At 42.1% G+C, this 20,350-nt stretch overlaps 1 protein-coding gene across 1 annotated transcript in view; it reads left to right on the top strand.

Annotated features, from left to right (window-relative positions):
* Window positions 1-20,350, top strand: part of LOC112249148 (polypeptide N-acetylgalactosaminyltransferase 18) — an 82,979-nt gene that overhangs the window by 48,495 nt on the left and 14,134 nt on the right. Inside the window, exons 4-9 of the mRNA XM_024418825.1 lie at window positions 2,124-2,307; window positions 5,292-5,489; window positions 5,969-6,083; window positions 14,420-14,605; window positions 17,496-17,633; window positions 19,668-19,763. Coding sequence (XP_024274593.1) covers window positions 2,124-2,307; window positions 5,292-5,489; window positions 5,969-6,083; window positions 14,420-14,605; window positions 17,496-17,633; window positions 19,668-19,763 — 917 coding nt within the window. The remainder of the gene's footprint in view (window positions 1-2,123; window positions 2,308-5,291; window positions 5,490-5,968; window positions 6,084-14,419; window positions 14,606-17,495; window positions 17,634-19,667; window positions 19,764-20,350) is intronic.

Here is a 20,350-nt window from a genome sequence, read left to right on the forward strand (position 1 = left end):
AGGAGATGGCACATAGGAGCCTGTTCCAGCTTGCACAAGCCAAGGCTACTTAATTACTTTACTCCGGGACCTGTGATGCCACCTCTGAAATCACCACACAATGTTAAAAATGTATATATCCTTTTTGTATGATCTACTATTGACAGTATACATTTATTTTGGTGGTGGGTAGTTGGTAGTTTTACGTGGCTCAGTGCAGGTAAAAACTCTATCAGTCTCAAATATTAGGAAAATGTCTACATTTTAGCGGTTTCAAAAGTATTGCTCTAGGAGTGTTGGGCTGAACAAAGAAATTCTGAACAAAGAAACACTGCCTTGCTTCAAGGGGGGCAACTGTCAGGTGAGTGTTGTGCGTTCCCTCTGAAGGTAGATGTAGAATATTTGCAAGTTCACATGATTAAAAACAGTATAACCAAGGGTATTCTCTCAACCTCTAGAGAATCTGTCGAGGTGTGAAAAGGGTCAAAGTTGCCCCCACCACTCCTGCTAATAGGGCAACTTTTTTTGTAACTTTTTTGTTGTTTGAGTGATGGAAATGGTGTGTGCATATGAGGACTCAATGTATTTTGAAAGATGAGATTGAGGATTACAATAAATACTGCTTTGATGTCATACAAGCAAGCCAAATGTGCACTTCACATTTCCATATCATAAAACTCATGTAATATACAGGGGTTTATGATCAGTTGCAAGATGCCATGGCATTATACACTGGGCTGTCCTAAACAGAATGAGCCTATGTATGTTGTATTGTGAATACATTTTTTTCCACAGACCACACACAGAATGGAGTCATGCACTTATGACTCCATTCTATGTGCACACAAATGACCAATCTGCTTCTCTGAATTGCCTTGTGAACACTAAGATCATATTTTATAATTTAGCTAGTCATGCTGGCAATAGAACAAGCTTTCAAATTATGCCCACCCTAACTCAGCTTCTGATTTGTAATGGATCGTTTTTGAATTGAGTAAACAGCAGTATTTGTGTGATGGCGGGGATGCAGGTCTGTGTTCCAAACAAAACAACTACAAGTGTGCTTGCTCTAGTTCCTCAACGGCACATCTAGGAGAGCAATAAAAAGCACCTTGTAGTTGAAGACTCTTCTTTGAGGCATAAAAGTGCATTGAAATAACTTAGGAACTGTGCAGACTTTGGAGAGGTGTGTGGCCATTTTGAGACACCAGATAGACCTCTTACTCAAACCCTTGTAATTATGTTGCATCTACCCCAAATTTCCTATGAATATTCTTATCATATTACTGAATGTATCCAGAGTATTTACAGATTTTGTTATTGATAAATGCGGCAAAAAATCCAGTAAATAAAATCAACAGTGTAGTGTTTGGATTGAGTCTTGTGTCAGGTGAACTGTTGTGTCCTCACCTTTAGTGACTAACACTAATTTCCCCATAATCTCCAAATTGTTCACTTTTAATTGCTACCATGGTTATGCATACAGTATGCTTTCCATGTTTCTTCTGTAAGAAACATTTTAATTTAGCCCTATAGGCCAATACCCATGAGTGTTTTCCTCTAACCCCTTACAGTCTTTGGTTGACCTCTATGGCAACACTTCACAAGCCGTGGCACTATGCCACCATCTTTCTTTAGGCCTATTAGTTTCCATAAACCTACAGTTTGTGACTCAAGCCTAATGTTGAACTGATGATGTAGTGACTTGTTGGTTTGTCAAAAAGTTAAATACTCTACTGAGGCCAAAAGCACCAACTGTGCCCAATTCCTGCTTTTACTTTCACTCTTTTGCTAGAATTGCGGTTTGATTCTTCAGGATTGCAATATCCCCTCATGCACAGCGAGCCCTATGGAGCCCTACAACTGGAGGCAAGTTCTTTGGTCTAGTGATCAAAGCAGTGGAGCATGAGTGCTTTTGGCTGCCTCCCCCTACCCTTAAATACCCCAAGGTGGATAAGATGGAGTCTATTGGGTGTGGTGTAGGCTATGTATCATCAGTAGCCTTTCTTTCTTACCTCAGCAGAGATTGAGGAAACTCAAGGTTTAACACATTATTGTGTGCATATGTGTGTTTGCGTGTGTGTGTGCCTAATCATGTGTGTTTGCGTGCATTCATGCCTTGTGTCTGTGTGTGTCCTTTTCAGATGAGCTGAAGGAGAAGCTACAGGACTTTGTGTCTGAGACCAACAGCCAACGTCCCGGCTTCATCAAGGTGGTGCGTCATGATAAACAGGAGGGTCTGATCCGCTCCAGGGTGAGTGGGTGGAGGGCGGCCACCGCTCCGGTTGTGGCCCTGTTCGACGCCCACGTGGAGTTCAACATAGGCTGGTGAGTCACATGAGACACACACAGTACATTAACACACTTCCTTACACTGATTTGTGAAGCATATGGGTTCTCAGCTACAGCACTCTATGGCCATGCTCAAAGCCACATTTGATCGAAGACTCTTTAAAAAGATATATATAAAGAATGTTCACCTTTATTTAACCAGGTAGGCCAGTTGAGAAAAAGTTCTCATTTACAACTGCGACCAGGCCAAGACGAAGCAAACCAGTGCGACAAAAACAACAGAGTTACACATGGGATAAACAGTCGTACAGTCAATAACAAAATAGAAAAATCTGTATACAGTGTGTGGAAATGAAGTAAGGCAATAAATAGGCCAATAGTGCTGAAATAATTACAATTTAGCAATTTACACTGGAGTGATGTATGTGCAGATGAGGATGTGCAAGTAGAAATACTGGTGGGCAAAAGAGCAGAAAAACAAATATGGGGATGAGTTAGGTAGGTGGTTGGTTGGGCTATTTACAGATGGTCTGAGTACAGCTGCAGCGATCGGTGAGCTGCTCTGACATCTGACGCGTGAAGTTAGTTGGGGAGATATGTCTCCAACTTCAGTGATTTATTTTTTATTATTATTTTTATTTTATTTTTGCAATTCGTTCCAGTCATTTGCAGCAGAAAACTGTAAGGAAAGGCGGCCAAAGCAGTTGTTGGCTTTGGGGATGACCAGTGAAATATACCTGCTGGAGCGTGTGCTACGGGTGGGTGTTGCTATGGTGACCAGTGAGCTGAGATAAGGCAGAGCTTTACCTAGCAAAGACTTATAGATGACCTGAAGCCAGTGGGTTTGGCGACGAATATGTAACGAGGACCAGCCAACGAGAGCATACAGGTCGCAGTGGTGGGTAATATATGGGGCTTTGGTGACAAAACGGAGAGTGGGGCTATTTTGTAAATGACATCGCTGAAGTCAAGGATCGGTAGGATGGTCAGTTTTATGAGGGTATGTTTGGCAGCGTGTGTGGAGGAGGCGTTGTTGCGAAATAGGAAGCTGATTCTAGATTTAATTTTGGATTGGAGATGCTTAATGTGAGTCGAAGGAGAGTTTACAGTCTAGCCAGACACCTAGGTATTTATAGTTGTCCACATATTCTAAGTTGGAACAGTCCAGAGTAGTGATGCTAGTCGGGCAGGCGGGTGCAGGCAGCGATCGGTTGAAGAGCATGCATTTCATTTTACTTTTGCCTCCTGAGGTATAGCTAAGAGTTGCCAGTGTGGTGGCATGACATGTCTTTTTTTTTTAAATGTTATTTAACCAGGTAGGCTAGTTGAGAACAAGTTCTCATTTGCAACTGCGACCTGGCCAAGATAAAGCATAGCAGTGTGAACAGACAACACAGGGTTACACATGGAGTAAACAATTAACAAGTCAATAACACAGTAGGAAAAAAAGAGTCTATACACATTGTGTGCAAAAGGCATGAGGAGGTAGGCGAATAATTACAATTTTGCAGATTAACACTGGAGTGATAAATGATCAGATGGTCATGTACAGGTAGAGATATTGGTGTGCAAAAGAGCAGAAAAGTAAATAAATAAAAACAGTATGGGGATGAGGTAGATAAAAATGGGTGGGCTATTTACCGATAGACTATGTACAGCTGCAGCGATCGGTTAGCTGCTCAGATAGCAGATGTTTGAAGTTGGTGAGGGAGATAAGTCTCCAACTTCAGCGATTTTTGCAATTCGTTCCAGTCACAGGCAGCAGAGAACTGGAACGAAAGGCGGCCAAATGAGGTGTTGGCTTTAGGGATGATCAGTGAGATACACCTGCTGGAGCTCGTGCTACGGATGGGTGTTGCCATCGTGACCAGTGAACTGAGATAAGGCAGAGCTTTATCTAGCATGGACTTGTAGATGACCTGGAGCCAATGTCTATGATGACAGTGTGTGAGGCTTACTGTAGGCCCTACACATACTTCCCTGGGGTACAACGATCATTGCTCTGACAGAGTTCTCATACCGTCGAATTGTGGTCTCAACAGCCTGACCCAAATCTGTCAGGGCCGTTTGAACAGCATCCAAAATATTTCTGTTTTTAATCTGTGCTGATTCGGTATTAGACCTACATAGCACAAATGGCATCCCTCAGGAATGCTTTTACCTAGATGTGCACTTGCTACAGGCCGATTCATTGTTTCTGTCTGAATACTTGGCAGGTGTGCCTACGCACACGGTTTGTTCAGAATACAATAGATTCATTTTCCAAATCAGCTTCTACAAACTAATCTGTTTTTAGTGTCATACACTGCGGTGCAGTGAAATGTGTTGTTTTACAGGGCCAGCCACAGTAGTACAGCATCCCTGGAGCAAACTAGGGTTAAATGCCTTGCTCAAGGGCACATCAACAGATTGTTCACTTTCTTGGCTCAAGTATTGGAACCAGCAACCTTTGGTTTACTGGCCCAATGCTCTAACCGCTAGGCTACCTGCCACCCTGTCTCTACTTGTAACTATTGGTATGTAGCTAATCCAAGCCTTTACTGAGCATGATTGCACAACTATTGTATACTGTTTGCATTGTTTTTTGTGCTCATTTGGAGAAGTGAATCATTAACACATCTATGCTCTATTCTCACATTTCTGTTTTTCCCAGTGGCTTAAACTTTACATATATACATTTTAGTAATTTAGCAGACACTCCTATCCAGAGCGACTTATAATTAGTGCATTCATCTTAAACTAGCTGGGTGAGACAACCACATATTACAGTCATCGCAAATACATTTTTCCTCTAAAGTAGTTATCAGCAAAGTCAGTGATAGTAAGATAATACACATGTTTATATTTTACATTTTTGGACCCTTAGTTACAATGGACCCTGGATCTTTTTTAGGGGTTGTTACAGAAAGTTAATTGCAGAGTTTTTATATATTGCACATGGTCCTCATTTACATGTGTAGGGTAGGTAATTGAGCTTCTCATGTACTCAAACTTAATTGCATTCTACTATGTGTTTGAAGGGCTGAGCCTGTTCTCATGAGAATTCAGGAGGACAGAACACGCATAATCTCTCCGTCGTTTGATAACATCAAATACGACACGTTTGAGATTGAAGAGTACCCACTGTCTGCTCAGGGCTTCGACTGGGAGCTGTGGTGCCGCTACCTCAACCCACCCAAGTCCTGGTGGCACCAGGCCAACAACAGTGCTCCAATTAGGTGGGTAGAAATATGGGGACTTATGAATATATATTCTTTCAGCTCTTTTGTATGCAGGCAGAATGTGATGGTTGTGTTGTTTCATAACACCTGTTAAAACATGCAGTGTGTTTTCTGATTTACAAGGCAAATGCATACATACAGTATACATGCCAATTAAGTATCCAGGTATATTAGAATATACTATAAGTAATGGGAACACAATATTATTTTGATATATACATTTTATTTGGGGTAACAGTTTGTACAAATGAAAAAATACAGTATTTAAGTACAAGATACCGAGAGGATGACACATGAAAGCGTAAAAACACATTTCCTCTTGTAGGACAAAAACAGGATATAACACATTGAAATATACATTGATTGATTTAATTTGTTCATGCCTCCAAGTTATTATTTTTTTAGTTCAGCAAAGTATCCAGTAGGTCGACTAACACATGTAAATACATGTATCTATTGCATGTGTGATGTTGTAGGAGCCCTTCTCTGATTGGCTGCTTCGTGGTGGACAGGCTGTACTTTGAGGAGATTGGCCTGCTTGACGAGGGGATGGAGGTGTATGGGGGCGAGAACGTGGAGCTGGGTGTCAGGGTGAGTAATAACGCTGCAGGCACAGGGCATTGTTCATTTAGGTAATGGCTCTGATCCTGGAGAATTAACAACGATAATAATCCACACTGTTTTTGGCAGCCCTACCTTTTTATGTAAAGTGTCCTCTGGCTCAAAGCGTTGTGCGGTCTGTAATTAGAACACATTAACAATGTATAGTAAGAGGACAAGGAGGAGTTATACCACCCCAATCTCATTTACATTTTTCCTATTTCAGTCTTTAAAGGCCCCCTTATTTCCTAGCAAAGAAAAATGTCAGATTTAAATCAACACCTTTTATACACTTCAAAGACTGCTTTGGGTTGTGCCAGTTATATTTCTTCGTGTTTAATCTTACGTCATATTTCCAGACTGTCGAGCATACCTCCAGTCAAGTATATTCCCTGTATGTGTGAGTGATTGTCCATTCCCCTGCTCAGCTCTGTCTCCGAGGCAGACTCAGTGTGATCTCAGCAGTACAATGAGCAGATGGGGAAGAGGAGGCACGACTTCCCCAGGGAGGTCTAATAATAACCCTGCTATACTCACTGTACACATACCGCCACTAAAACCGCAATCAACTCCAACAATAACACCCAGAGACGGGACAAACAGTCTTCCTCCAGCTGTACCTTTTAGATGACAGTAGAGAGAGCGAGAGAGAGTTGATGCCAAAGTGGGGAAATATCCATCCTCTGTAATGACAGATGTAATCATCAGTCACTTTTTAGGAAAGAGGGAGATTAGTCCCATAAGTCATTTTCCTCCAAAAAATTACATGCTTTTAAGATTTGGGGCTTGATAATGGCCCCGCTGATTGCTTTCTGCTGAAAATGTTGGTGATTTTTATCACCTACATAATACATCAGTGTCCTGCATACTGCTATGTACAAACAGTTGATGAATAATTTCAGGTAACTACCTCTAAAAATAGAGACAAAGGAAATCTGTGCCTCCAGATGTGCTGCTTGAACCCCGTGCTGTTTTAATGGCTGGGGTCTGTATCTGGACTGAGTCCTATAGGAAGTGACCCCTGGTCCTTGGATGGAGGGTTAATGTGGTGTAGCTTGCAGCCCTTGTCTGTGTCCTGGATGTGTGGACTGATGGGAGGCATTGGTCTGACAGAAGGAGATGCAGTGAATTGAGAGCTGCAGGACTGGAGCCCATAGATTCCCTGGAACTGATCCCAGATCAGCAAGCGCACTGAGCTACATCAGGGCCGGCCTCATGCAGCATATTGGTCCTGCCTGCAGACCACCTGCCTGCACACACTCGGGCTGACAGCAGAACAGCGCTAAGGGACATTCACAGAGATACTCACACACAAGGCCAACACTGCTGCACAGTGCAGGTGACCTCTCTGGTCTAGGCTTGGACTTAATCTGTAGGGGGATGTCCTGAGTGTATCAGGATGACAGCTGCACCATGTTCACATTCTGTCACTGGAAGAAAATATACAAGGATCATGAAATGTCATATGAATGGCATTTACAATGAATGGTGTTCATTTATTTATTGTATGTGTCAGTCTTAATGTAATCGTCCCCTGTGTGCTGCTTTAGCTTGCAGAATGTGTTGAATGGAAATGGAGGAGCTAGAGGGCACGACATGTTTCTGTCCTTTCTGATGAAAAACCCAGCTGTAGACGGCGGCCAAATCTAGATTATTTTTCTGAAAGATAATCCCTCAAATTTAATTTGGTAATTAAACACAAAGTAGAAATGTACATTGTTGTGCTAGATGGTGAGAATTAGGGTTTAATATTTTCCCAATATTTTACAAATGTTCCATCCTGAGCATAAATCACTTTTCACCAGGGTAACCTGGATTTTCCCGCCAAAACCGGGAGTGTCATTCAAAAGCATTATAAAGTATATAAATTGGCCTATGTCTGGATTTGATTAGAGCTTTGATCGAAGAATTCAAGCCTGAGCCATTAAATCAATTTTATGAGCCCTACATTAAAGACATTTAATAAGCCCAAATGAGTGTGCCGTTCAGTTTCTTGGCAATTTCTCGCATGGAATAGCCATCATTTCTCAGAACAAGAATAGACTGACAAGTTTCAGAAGAAAGTTCTTTGTCACTGCACAAATGCTGATGCTCCACTCTTCTAAAGAAGGGCAATTTTATTGCTTCTTTAATTAGAACAGTTTTCAGCTGTGCTAACAATTCACAATTAGCCTTTTAAAATGATAAACTCTGATAAGCTAACACAACGTGCCATTGGAACACGGGAGTGATGGTTGCTGATAATGGTCCTATGTATGTCTATGTAGATATTCCATAAATTATCTGCTGTTTCCAGCTACAATAGTCACTTACAACATTAACAATATCTACACTGTATTTCTGATCAATTGTACAGTGGGGCAAAAAAGTATTTAGACAGCCACCAATTGTGCAAGTTCTCCCACTTAAAAAGATGAGAGGCCTGTAATTTTCATCAGGTACACTTCAACTATGACAGACAAAATGGAGAAAAAAAATCCAGAAAATCACATTGTAGGATTTTTTTATGAATTTATTTGCAAATTATGGTGGACAATAAGTATTTGGTCAATAACAAAGGTTTATCTCAATACTTTGTCATTGCCAACAAAGGGTATATAACAGAGGTCAAATGTTTTCTCTAAGTCTTCACAAGGTTTTCACACACTGTTGCTGGTATTTTGGCCCCATTCCTCCATGCAGATCTCCTCTAGAGCAGTGATGTTTTGGGGCTGTTGCTGGGCAACACAGACTTTCAACTCCCTCCAAAGATGTTCTATGGGTTTGAGATCTGGAGACTGGCTAGGCCACTCCAGGACCTTGAAATGCTTCTTACGAAGCCACTCCTTCGTTGCCTGGGCAGTGTGTTTGGGATCATTGTCATGCTGAAAGACCCAGCCACGTTTCATCTTCATTGCCCTTGCTGATGGAAGGAGGTTTTCACTCAAAATCTCACGATACATGGCCCCATTCATTCTTTCCTTTACACGGATCAGTGGTCCTGGTCCCTTTGCAGAAAAACAGCCCCAAAGCATGATGTTTCCACCCCCATGCTTCACAGTAGGTATGGTGTTCTTTGGATGCAACTCGGCATTCTTTGTCCTCCAAACACGACAAGTTGAGTTTTACCAAAAAGTTATATTTTTGTTTCATCTGACCATATGACATTCTCCCAATCTTCTTCTGGATCATCCAAATGCACTCTAGCAAACTTCAGATGGGCCTGGACATGTACTGGCTTAAGCAGTGGGACACGTCTGGCACTGCAGGATTTGAGTCCCTGGCGGCGTAGTGTGTTACTGATGGTAGGCTTTGTTACTTTGGTCCCAGCTCTCTGCAGGTCATTCACTAGGTCCCCCCGTGTGGTTCTGGGATTTTTGCTCACTGTTCTTGTGATCATTTTGACCCCACGGGGTAAGATCTTGCGTGGAGCCCCAGATCGAGGGAGATTATCAGTGGTCTTGTATGTCTTCCATTTCCTAATAATTGCTCCCACAGTTGATTTCTTCGAACCAAGCTGCTTACCTGTTGCAGATTCAGTCTTCCCAGCCTGGTGCAGGTCTCCAATTTTGTTTCTGGTATCCTTTGATAGCTCTTTGGTCTTGGCCATAGTGGAGTTTGGAGTGTGACTGTTTGAGGTTGTGGACAGGTGTCTTTTATACTGATAACAAGTTCAAACAGGTGCCATTAATACTGGTAATGAGTGGAGGGCAGAGGAGCCTCTTAAAGAAGAAGTTACAGGTCTGTGAGAGCCAGAATTCTTGCTTGTTTGTAGGTGACCAAATACTTATTTTCCACCATAATTTGCAAATGAATTCATTAATAATCCTGCAATGTGATTTTCTGGATTTTTTTTCTCGTTTTGTCTGTCATAGTTGAAGTGTACCTATGATGAAAATTACAGGCCTCATCTTTTTAAGCGGGAGAACTTGCACAATTTGGTGGCTGACTAAATACTTTTTTGCCCCACTGTATATACCTTGCATAATATTTCCCCTTAATGTTATTAGTCTACCTCCTCTTTCTCTCTATTTTTGCTTCATTCCTTCCTCACTTCTAACAGTTACATGAAATAAGTTTCGTTGTTCTTCATCATTCTATTGACAGAATTAGATGCAGAAGGCTTTCACTTCTCTTCACAAAGATTGAATGATTATGAGTCTGAATAAATAACTCCTATAACCTACCGCCATATTGTGTTCACTCTTCTGGCTGCTATATTTAACATTCAGCAAACGAGCTTCTGTCCCTCTTTGAATAGTCTATTGGTATAAGAAAAGCTAATCCAGCAAACTATTCTAATCTAGATTTTCCTGTATGGAACTCCAAGAGCTAAGGAGCATTTTTTAAGGAGAGACCAGCGAGCACAGGTACGTGTGTATCGTGCAAGAGACTGACGCTATAAGTTAGAAGCTTATTATGCATAACCCATCATTAATTAGCTAAATATAAGGCTAATACTACATTGAATGTATTACCCGAAGATGTAGGCTATGACATCTTCAGAAAGTATTCAGACCCCATGATTTTTTTTCCACGTTTTGTTAGGTTACAGCTTTATTCTAAAATTGATTTTTTTTTTTATCCTCATCAATCTACACACAGTACTCCATAATGACAAAGCAAAAATAGATTTTTAGAAATGTTTGCTAATTTAAAAAATATATAAATGAAATATCACATTTCCGTAAGTATTCAGACCCTTTACGCAGTACTTTGTTGAAGCACCTAGGCAGGGATTACAGCCTAGAGTCTTCTTGGGTATGACTCTTCAAGCTTGGCACACCTGTATTTGGGGAGTTTCTCCTATTATTCTCTGCAGATCCTTTCAAGCTCTGTCAGGTTGGATGGGGAGCGTCACTGCACAGCTATTTTCAGGTCTCTTCAGAGATGTTCAAGTCCGGGCTCTGGCTGGGCCACTCAAGGACATTCAGAGACTTGTCCTGAAGCCACTCCTGTGTTGCTTTGGCTGTGTGCTTAGGGTCGTTGTCCTGTTGGAAGCTGAACCTTTGCTCTGGAACAGGTTTTCATCAAGGATCTCTCTGTACTTGGACTCCATTCATCTTTCCCTTGATCCTGACTAGTCTCCCAGTCCCTGCCACTGAAAAACATCCCCACAGCATAATGCTACCACCACCATGCTTCACCGTAGGGATGGTGCCAAGTTTCCTCCAGATGTGACACTTGGTATTCAGGCCAAAGAGTTCAATCTTGGTTTCATCAGACCAGGTAATCTTGTTTCTCATGGTCTGAGATTCTTTAGGTCCCTTTTGGCAAACTCTAAGCGGGCTGTCATGTGGCTTCCGCCTGGCCATTCTTCCATAAAGACCTGATTGGTGGAGTGCTGTGGCGATGGTTGTCCTTCTTGAAGGTTCTCCCAACTCCACAGAGATATTCTGGAGCTCTGTCAGCGTGACCATCGGGTTCTTGGTCCCCTCCCTGACCAAGGCCCTTGTCCCCCAATTGCTCAGTTTGGCCATGTGGCCAGCTCTAGAAAGACTCTTAGGGGTTCCAAACTTCTTCCATTTAAAAAGGATGGATGCCACTGTGTTCTTGGGGACCTTCAATGCTGCAGACATTTTTTTTGGTGCCCTTTCCAGATCTGTGCCTCGACACAATCCTGTCTCGGAGCTTTACGGACAATTCCTTCGACCGCATGCCTTGGCTTTTCAACTGGGGGACCTTATACAGACAGGTGTGTGCCTTTCCAAATCATGTCCAATCAATTTAATTTGCTACAGTGGACTCCAATCAAGTTGTAGAAACATCTCAAGGATGATCAATGGAAACAGCATTGCTGCACGTGAGGTCAATTTCAAGTCTCATAGAAAAGGGTCTGAATACTTGTGTAAATTAGGTATTTGTTTTATTATTACTTTGCAAAACAAATCTAAAAACCTGTTTTCACTTTGTCGTTATGGGGTATTGTGTGTAGATTAATGAGAAACCTGTATTTATCCATTTTAGAATAAGGTTGTCTTAAACAAAATGTGTAAATAGTCAAAGGGTCTGAATACTTTCCTGATGCACTGTAGATATAGTATATATACATATATCTATCTAACAGAATTAGCTACTATATTTTGGATGTGATTTGAAGCCTGGTGTAGATGTGTAAATTAGACACGCATTCACTCTCTATATTGCTGTAGCATAGACTATGCAGCAGCAACTGTAGGCCTTCCTGTCATAAGAAAAAAAGTTATGATGAAATGATAGGTCTACACACATTGTGAGATGCGCTGTCTGTCCACACCTTGAGTGTTGATTTACCATGCAGAGGCCGTAGAGAAACCAGGTTTAGACATTGCATATAATTTAACAGTTCCATTTTTCATGCTGTTCACATGAATTATTTATTATAATTCACTGGTAACCGGGTTCCCCCCCATTCAACCCCATTGAGAATGTATGGCTTTGCATACATATTCTTTAACACCTGCACATTTAGGAAAATCAACACATGCTGCACAGAATGAATATTAATGTAGCCTATGTGTCACACAGAGGTAATTTACTGAACATCAGGTAAAAGACTGTTTTGCTATATTAGTTATTGTAGGCAGGAAATATTCCATAGATTCCAAAGGCACTTACACGCTGTATGTTGTGAACTGCTCCGTTCAACATCCTATTCACAATGTTGACGCAATAAGCCAATGGCTGGAAAACTGTCATAACACACCCTCTGTGTATACACAGCTCCTGTATCATGAAATGCAATCTTGACATGTAGGAGAGAGAATGAGTGTGTTGTGAAATGGTTTTCCTGAAGGTTCACCTGAGGTCATGTGTCTGTAATCTGTCTGTCTGAGGTCATCTCTCTGTATCTGGCGTGTCCATACTCAGCACAATGCCGTAAGGGCTGAGGGATCAGAGGATGATAATGATGATGAGAGCAGTTTTTGAGGACCTTTACTTCACCTCTCCAATCAAAGAGTGATGAAGAGTTCTGTCTGTAGTGTATTAACACCAGTTCACTCAGGTCAGGGGAAAAGATCGACATACATGTACGTGACTTTTTCACAGATGCCTGTTTTGCACCTTCACTTTGTTTAGTATAATCTCCAGATGGGGCAATGGGACTCTGGGTGTTGACATTGCCAGTTGGTTAGTTTGCCATGGAGAAATGAGCACAGCAAACAGAGGCGAGGAGGTGACTCTGGAAAGCAAGACTGAACGCCTCTGTGAGAGAAAGTGACACAGTGCCTCGTCCTTGGAAATAGATCACAGCACAGCAGTCACAGACATCAATTACATGACTTGCGTCATTGAGCTGTATCACTCCTATAACACTGTAGTCTGACTGTTGTGGTCTGTAACTGTGTGTTCTGTGTGCACTTGTTTCTCTCTCTGTGTGTGTGTGTCCTGTTTCGTATCCCCTGATAGACGACTTAGAGATTTCTGTGGCTGTCCCTGAGTGCTATAAGTAGACATAGGAAGGTAAACTCCTTGCAGACAGCGGGAGCCGATCTGCTCTCCATGCCAGTTCATGCAGTGCTGTGGGCAGCAATGTAGGAAATGATAACATTATGGAATGAGCATTACCTTTCCAGAAAATCTATCAGAACTCTGGAACAACATCTGAGCTTTGAAGTACATGTTTGCACATAGGACCTGATAAGAGGAGATGTGGAATGAATGTCGGTGTTCAGGAATTCTCAGGATGGAATGTTAGCCCGGTTAGATGTCAGTTAGTGCTGTGCTGTGGATGGAGACGAGAGGCTATGAGCTCTTCAGGGCCAGAGATAAAAACAGGCAAAGCACAGAGCCACAGGGGACAAAGAGCAGAACGTTTTATCACAACACATTGAATCACAGCATTACGTCTAAGAAAGAACAGGAGATATAGGAATGTTGTTACTGACATACTGAATTCTCCCTCTCCCTTTTTCTCATTCGCAAACTCTCTCTCTCTCTCGCTTCCTCTTCCCCTCTCTCTCACTCCTAGCAGCCATTAATGACGTTAAGCATAAGGCACTGGGACTCCAAATGTCATCACATATCAGCAATTAAAACTGTTAGACCACTAAGTCAGACACAGCATGTCAGATGTCAGTGAAGACATGGTGCTCCTTTTTGATGAGGCTTCTGGCACCCTCAACACCTCACAGTACTATCTGGATGAAGGAGTCTCCAGGTTCTCCTCTTCCTGGATGCATTTGACAGGCTTTTTGGATCAGGTGGAGAGGTGGAGCTCATGTAGCCCTGTCAGCCTCAGAGTAAGAGGCTTCTGATCTGTCTTTCTACTGGAGCACCCTCTGGAGCTCTAGGTCTGCTCTGGGTCTTTTCCTGCCCGGCAACATAATTAACCAAGCTTTGCTCTGTCTTTTTATGTGTAATACCAGGTGTGGCAGTGTGGGGGCAGTGTGGAAGTCCTGCCCTGTGCCCGCATCGCCCATATAGAGCGTGCCCACAAGCCCTACACTGAGGACCTGACGTCTCACGTGAGACGGAACGCCCTGAGGGTTGCGGAGGTCTGGATGGACGAGTTTAAGAGCCATGTGTATATGGCCTGGAACATCCCTCAGGAGGTGAGAGTTTGTCAGCTGCTAACTGAACCAGGGCTACTGAACCATGTCTAATGGAGGGTGGGCAAGAGGTCAGGGTGGGAATATTGTCTCGCTAGTGGGGATTTGTAAATAAAGAGTGTATAGTGTAATATGTTAGTGTACAGGTTTAGGATCTTCATTTGATCACCCTGTTGCAGGAGAACGTTCCTACAATGCAGGACATTTGAAACTTGTAGAGTATTTGAGGTTAAAGGCTTCTGACGTTTGTAAATTCCACTTTGAAATGTCAGACTTAATTTTCCCTTATGAAAAATGTGTCAGCCCCTAAAAGAAATGTGCATTAATTATAATCTACATAATTAAAATTTTCTGTTGCAGCAGGATCATTTTTCTGCTGTAGCAAACTGGCTCAAATTAAGATCCTACACCTGTATTGTGAAAATAACTGTTACTAAAGTTATTTTTGTAGATCCCACTTGTATATGGCATTGTGTGTGTATATATATACAGTTGAGGTTAACATACACCTTAGCCAAATACATTTAAACTCAGTTTCACAATTCCTGACATTTAATCCTAGTAAAAATTCCCTGTTTTAGGTCAGTTAGGATCACCACTTTATTTTGAGAATGAAATGTCGGAATAATAGTAGAGTTATTTATTTAACCTTTTATTTCTTTCATCACATTCCCAGTGGGTCAGAAGATTACATACACTCAATTAGTAGCATGGCCTTTAAATTGTTTAACTTGGGTCAAACATTTTGTGTAGCCATCCACAAGCTTCCCACAATAAGTTGAATTTTGATCCATTCCTGCTGACAGAGCTGGTGTAACTGAGTCAGGTTTGTAGGCCTCCTTGCTCTCACATGCTTTTTCAGTTCTGCCCACACATTTTCTATAGGATTGAGGTCAGGGCTTTGTGATGGCCACTCCAATACCTTGACTTTGTTGTCCTTAAGCCATTTTGCCACAACTTTGGAAGTATGGTTTGGGTCATTGTCCATTTGAAAGACCCATTTGTGACCAAGCTTTAACTTCCTGACTGATGTCTTGAGATGTTGCTTCAATATATCCACATAATTTACCCTACCTCATGATGCCATCTATTCTATGAAGTGCACCAGTCCGTCCTGCAGCAAAAGCACCTCTACAACATGATGCTGCCACCCCCTTGCTTCAGGGTTGGGATGGTGTTCTTCGGCTTGCAAGCCTCCCCATTTGTCCTCCAACAATGGTCATTATGTCCAAACAGTATTATTTTTGTTTTGTCAGACCAGAGGACATTTCTCCAAAAAGTACGATATTTGCCCCCATGTGCAGTTGCAAACCGTAGTCTGGCTTTTTTATGGCGGTTTTGAAGCAGCTTCTTTCTTGCTGAGTGGCCTTTCAGGTTATGTCGATATAGGACTCGTTTTACTGTGGATATAGATACTTTTGTATCCATTTCCTCCAGCATCTTCACAAGGTCCTTTGCTGCTGTTCTGGGATCGATTTGCACTTTTCGCACCAAAATACGTTCTTCTCTAGGAGACAGAACGTATCTCCTTCCTGAGCAGTATGACTGCTGTGTGGTCCCATGGTGTTTGTACTTGCGTACTGTTTGTACAGATGAACGTGGTAGCTTCAGGCATTTGGAAATTGCACCCAAGGATGAACCAGACTTGTGGACGTCTACAATTTTTTTCTGAGGTCTTCGCTGATTTCTTTTTGATTTTCCCATGATGTCAAGCAAAGAGGCACTGAGTTTGAAGGTAGGCCTTGAAATGCATTCACAGGTACAACTTCAATTGACTCAAATGATGTCAATTAGCCTATCAGAAGCTTCTAAAGCCATGACATAATTTTCTGGAATTTTCCAAGCTGTTTAACTTACAGTAAATTGACTGTGCCTATATGTAAACTTCTGACCCACTGGAATTGTGATACAGTGAATTTTAAGTGAAATAATCTGTCTGTAAACAATTGTTGGAAAAATGACTTGTCGTGCACAAAGTAGATGTCCTAACCGACTTGCCAAAACTATAGTTTGTTAACAAGACATTTGGAGTGGTTGAAAAACAGGTTTTAATGACTGCCACCTAGGTGTATGTAGACTTCCGACTTCAACTGTGTGTGTGTGTGTGTGTATCCCATACATACATACACACACACACACAACTAATATATAAATATTAGCAGAGATGCCTGGTGTTTCTTTGAACAAAGGCTGCGTTGATTAGATGCTTTATAGTTTTCCTATTTGCACTCAATACTCACAATTATGTAAAAACTCCTTTCAAATAGATGAGCATCAGCAGGCAAATCTCTAAATTGATATCGATACACTGAGTTCTGCTATTCTACTCAACCAGCTTGGAGGGAAATTTGGCCTCGGGATTAGCCTCATGAATTTATTATGTCCAAACGTATTAGAAACCTATTCCATTTCAAGTCACAGCTGTTGCTGTTTTGTCTATTAGACTCTCGTTAGTCCGTTTATTGTATCTCAGAAGGATGCAAGTTTCCTCAATTGCAGTTGATGTTGGATCTATCAGGTCTGCTTCAGCTTTTAAGTTTGTCAGTGAGGCAGCAATTAAGATAATTGGGTTAGAGTGGACATGAGCGGCAGCTTGCTGCAGAAGGAAGGCTGGGCCAGAGCGTGGCTGTTGCAGCGTGAGGACTGAGGAAATGGCAGATGATGTTAAATGATGTCAGTCACTGACTCCTGCGGTTCTATATACAAGGAACATGAAAGGCTCACAGGAGTTATGTCACATTGCCTCTCTGAAATCAGTGAAACTGGGAATGTGATTCCTCTTTCCACCTAAGAGCTTGGCACATACAATCTTTCCTATGCATGATATCTTTATGAATTTGTATCTTTACAGCAATCAAGGTCTAACTGTTTATCGCTGTGATTGTGTGTGTAGGACTCAGGAATAGACATTGGGGATATCTCTGAGAGGAAGGCCCTTAGGAAGAGGCTCCAGTGTAAGACGTTTCGGTGGTACCTGGTCAACATCTACCCAGAGATGAGGATGTACACAGACACCATTGCATATGGAGTGGTAAGCAACATGCCCTCAGCATCTCAATTCTTTTGCAATGTCAAGTAAAGCCTCCACAGAAAAAAACATGCGGTCCTGCCTGAACAAATAATCATAATCCATTGAGTTACGATTTGGATGACTGCAGTTAGGAATACATTAATTTCACAGAGATTCATTTCTGTGGCAGCTTGGCTCTAAAACACGTGGACATGCCTACCATAGCCTCCAGTCTTTGTGTGTACTGCCAGGGTTGGCACGCTTAAGCTTGGGCAATGTGGGCATGATGTGGAAAAGGTGCAGGAACTCAGACTCCGGGAGAAGACAGAGGACTTGCTGGAGATTATACAGTACACAGACCTGCCCAAGTGCTAAAGCTTTATTTTTCCAGTCTACGCAGAGGAATCTGTACACTGTGTATGCACATAGAGTAAAGTCTATTGTTTACACACGCATACAGTAAGAGACAAACCATTGTATAGTATGCACATACACTGAGTATACAAAACATTAAGAACACCTGCTCTTTCCATGACATAGACTGACCAGGTGAAAGCTATGATCCCTTATTGATGTCACGTGTTAAATCCACTTCAATCAGTGCAGATGAACAGGATGAGACTGGTAAAATAAAGATTTTTAAGCCTTGAGATGGATTGTGTCTGCATGCCATTCAGAGGATGAATGGGCAAGACAAAATATTTAAGTGCCTTTTAACGGTGTATGGTAGTAGGTGCCATGTTCACCGGCTTGTGTCAAGAACTGCAACACTGCTGGATTTTTGACGCTCAAAGGTGTCCTGTGTGTATCAAGAATGTTCCACCACCCAAAGGTTATACCATTGAGTATGCACATATTGTTGTGCAGTGGTGGGGCTGGTGAGCAGAGCTTGTTTTATGTCACCTCCTCTCACAGAGATCTGCCTGTGTGGAATTCTCAGCAATGCTAGACAAATGTTTCTGAATTTGTATTCTGGCCATGAGGGCACGCTGGCAGTATTTATATTAGCAATTCATGTTCAACACAAACCGCTTTATTTCTGTGGGGTCACAGTGCATTAGTGCAATATGCCTGAATCTACAGTGACACACCCAAAAAGCAGTCTCATTGGAGTACGGTCTTCATTTCATGGTTGGTTTCTTTCTCTGTATTTCCATATTATTATGAAAGGTAGTAAGACACAGAGAGGAAAATAGGTCAGCCTTATTAAAATTTATTCAAGTAGTAAGTGGGTTCAAAAATAGAATGTCCTCATTACTCTGCATTTGCTAGGTGCATTTTATGAACTTGTCAATCATTTTTGTCAGAATTCATTATCTAGAATGCAGACTTTGTTTAGCACAGCATTTGAGGTCAAAGGTCATGCTACACCCCACACTGACAAGCAGCCTCAGGTTTTATTCACTCATGCATGAACCTTGCACGTTATAGTTTTTTCATTTCATGGAACCTGAGTGGAATGGTTAGATGTTGTCTGTCAGACTTTATTCCATCATGTTCAGTCCCTGACGATTATCCCAGGTGCTGCCTGGCATTTTAATGATCAGCTGACAGAATGAGACATATCCTGTGCCAGTGGGGAGTTGACAGGCACAGTCTCTGACTGTGTCCTTGTAATGTCATATCCGTACCTAATCCTGTCCTCACGGAGAGCAAGGCAAACGCATCTTAATCCGCCCAGCCACCAATCCCTGCCTCCAGAGTACCTCCCCTCTCCTCACAAAAACCTGTTGACTGTATCTGTAAAATAAATACTGCTACATATTGAAATAACTGTGTAAACACCAGGCTTCATGTTTGGATTACAAGTTCCATTTATGTTCTATGTCATGTTGTTCTGCAAAGAACAGAAAATAGTTCCCTCCATGTGTTGTTTTGAAGTTATACCAGAAACCTGCTCTCTGGTTTGATTGAATAGGGAGCTGTGATGGCAGGAATATTTTAATCGTTTCAAGGTCTCATCGATTCTCTGTCACACAGCTAACCTCTCCCTGAACTAGCCGATTGAGTGACATGTCAAATTATGACTCCCTTTGTGATCATTTCCTCCCTCAGCTGAAGAACTCTCTGAAGAGTGACCTGTGTCTGGACCAGGGACCGGACACCGACAACATCCCCATCCTGTACCTCTGTCATGGGATGACACCTCAGGTTAGATCCCCCTCGAGCCCTCTTCAGCCCACATCACTACATCATCATATCTGTCTCTGTGTCAAATCTCCCACGTGTATAGCCCGCCTTTTTTTATCCCTCTTTTTGACCCTTTCTTATCTTGCATAAGGCTTATCAGTGAAATTCAGTCCACGACTCTGCTACAGTACGATTGGTCCCTTTTTTAAAGAGCTATTATTGTATGAAACATGTGTCTGGTCTCTTTTATGGCTTAGTAAGGGCAGCACCTGTGATCTACCAGCTGACCAGCAGGACTCCACTTATCATTCACCACACTGCTAAGGGCCCCCACATCCACCATGGGCTTTATATCTGAACTTCATTCAATCTGAGAGAGAGAGAGTATAAATAAATAATCCAAAAGTGTTTATAAAAGGTATACTTTCCCGGTCTCCAGGCAGGCATTAGCAGTTCATTCCAGGAAGCCGCTACAGTGCTGTTGAGATGGAGAGCATCCCCTGACACTGTTTCTATCTGGGTCAGGCTGGCAGAATGATACAGCCCTATTTCAGCACAACTGCTGTCTCTGCACTATCTCACCTCTAACAATTTCCATAATGTTGTGA

This window comes from Oncorhynchus tshawytscha, linkage group LG04 (genome assembly GCF_018296145.1).
Source record: "Oncorhynchus tshawytscha isolate Ot180627B linkage group LG04, Otsh_v2.0, whole genome shotgun sequence".
Taxonomy (NCBI): domain Eukaryota; kingdom Metazoa; phylum Chordata; class Actinopteri; order Salmoniformes; family Salmonidae; genus Oncorhynchus; species Oncorhynchus tshawytscha.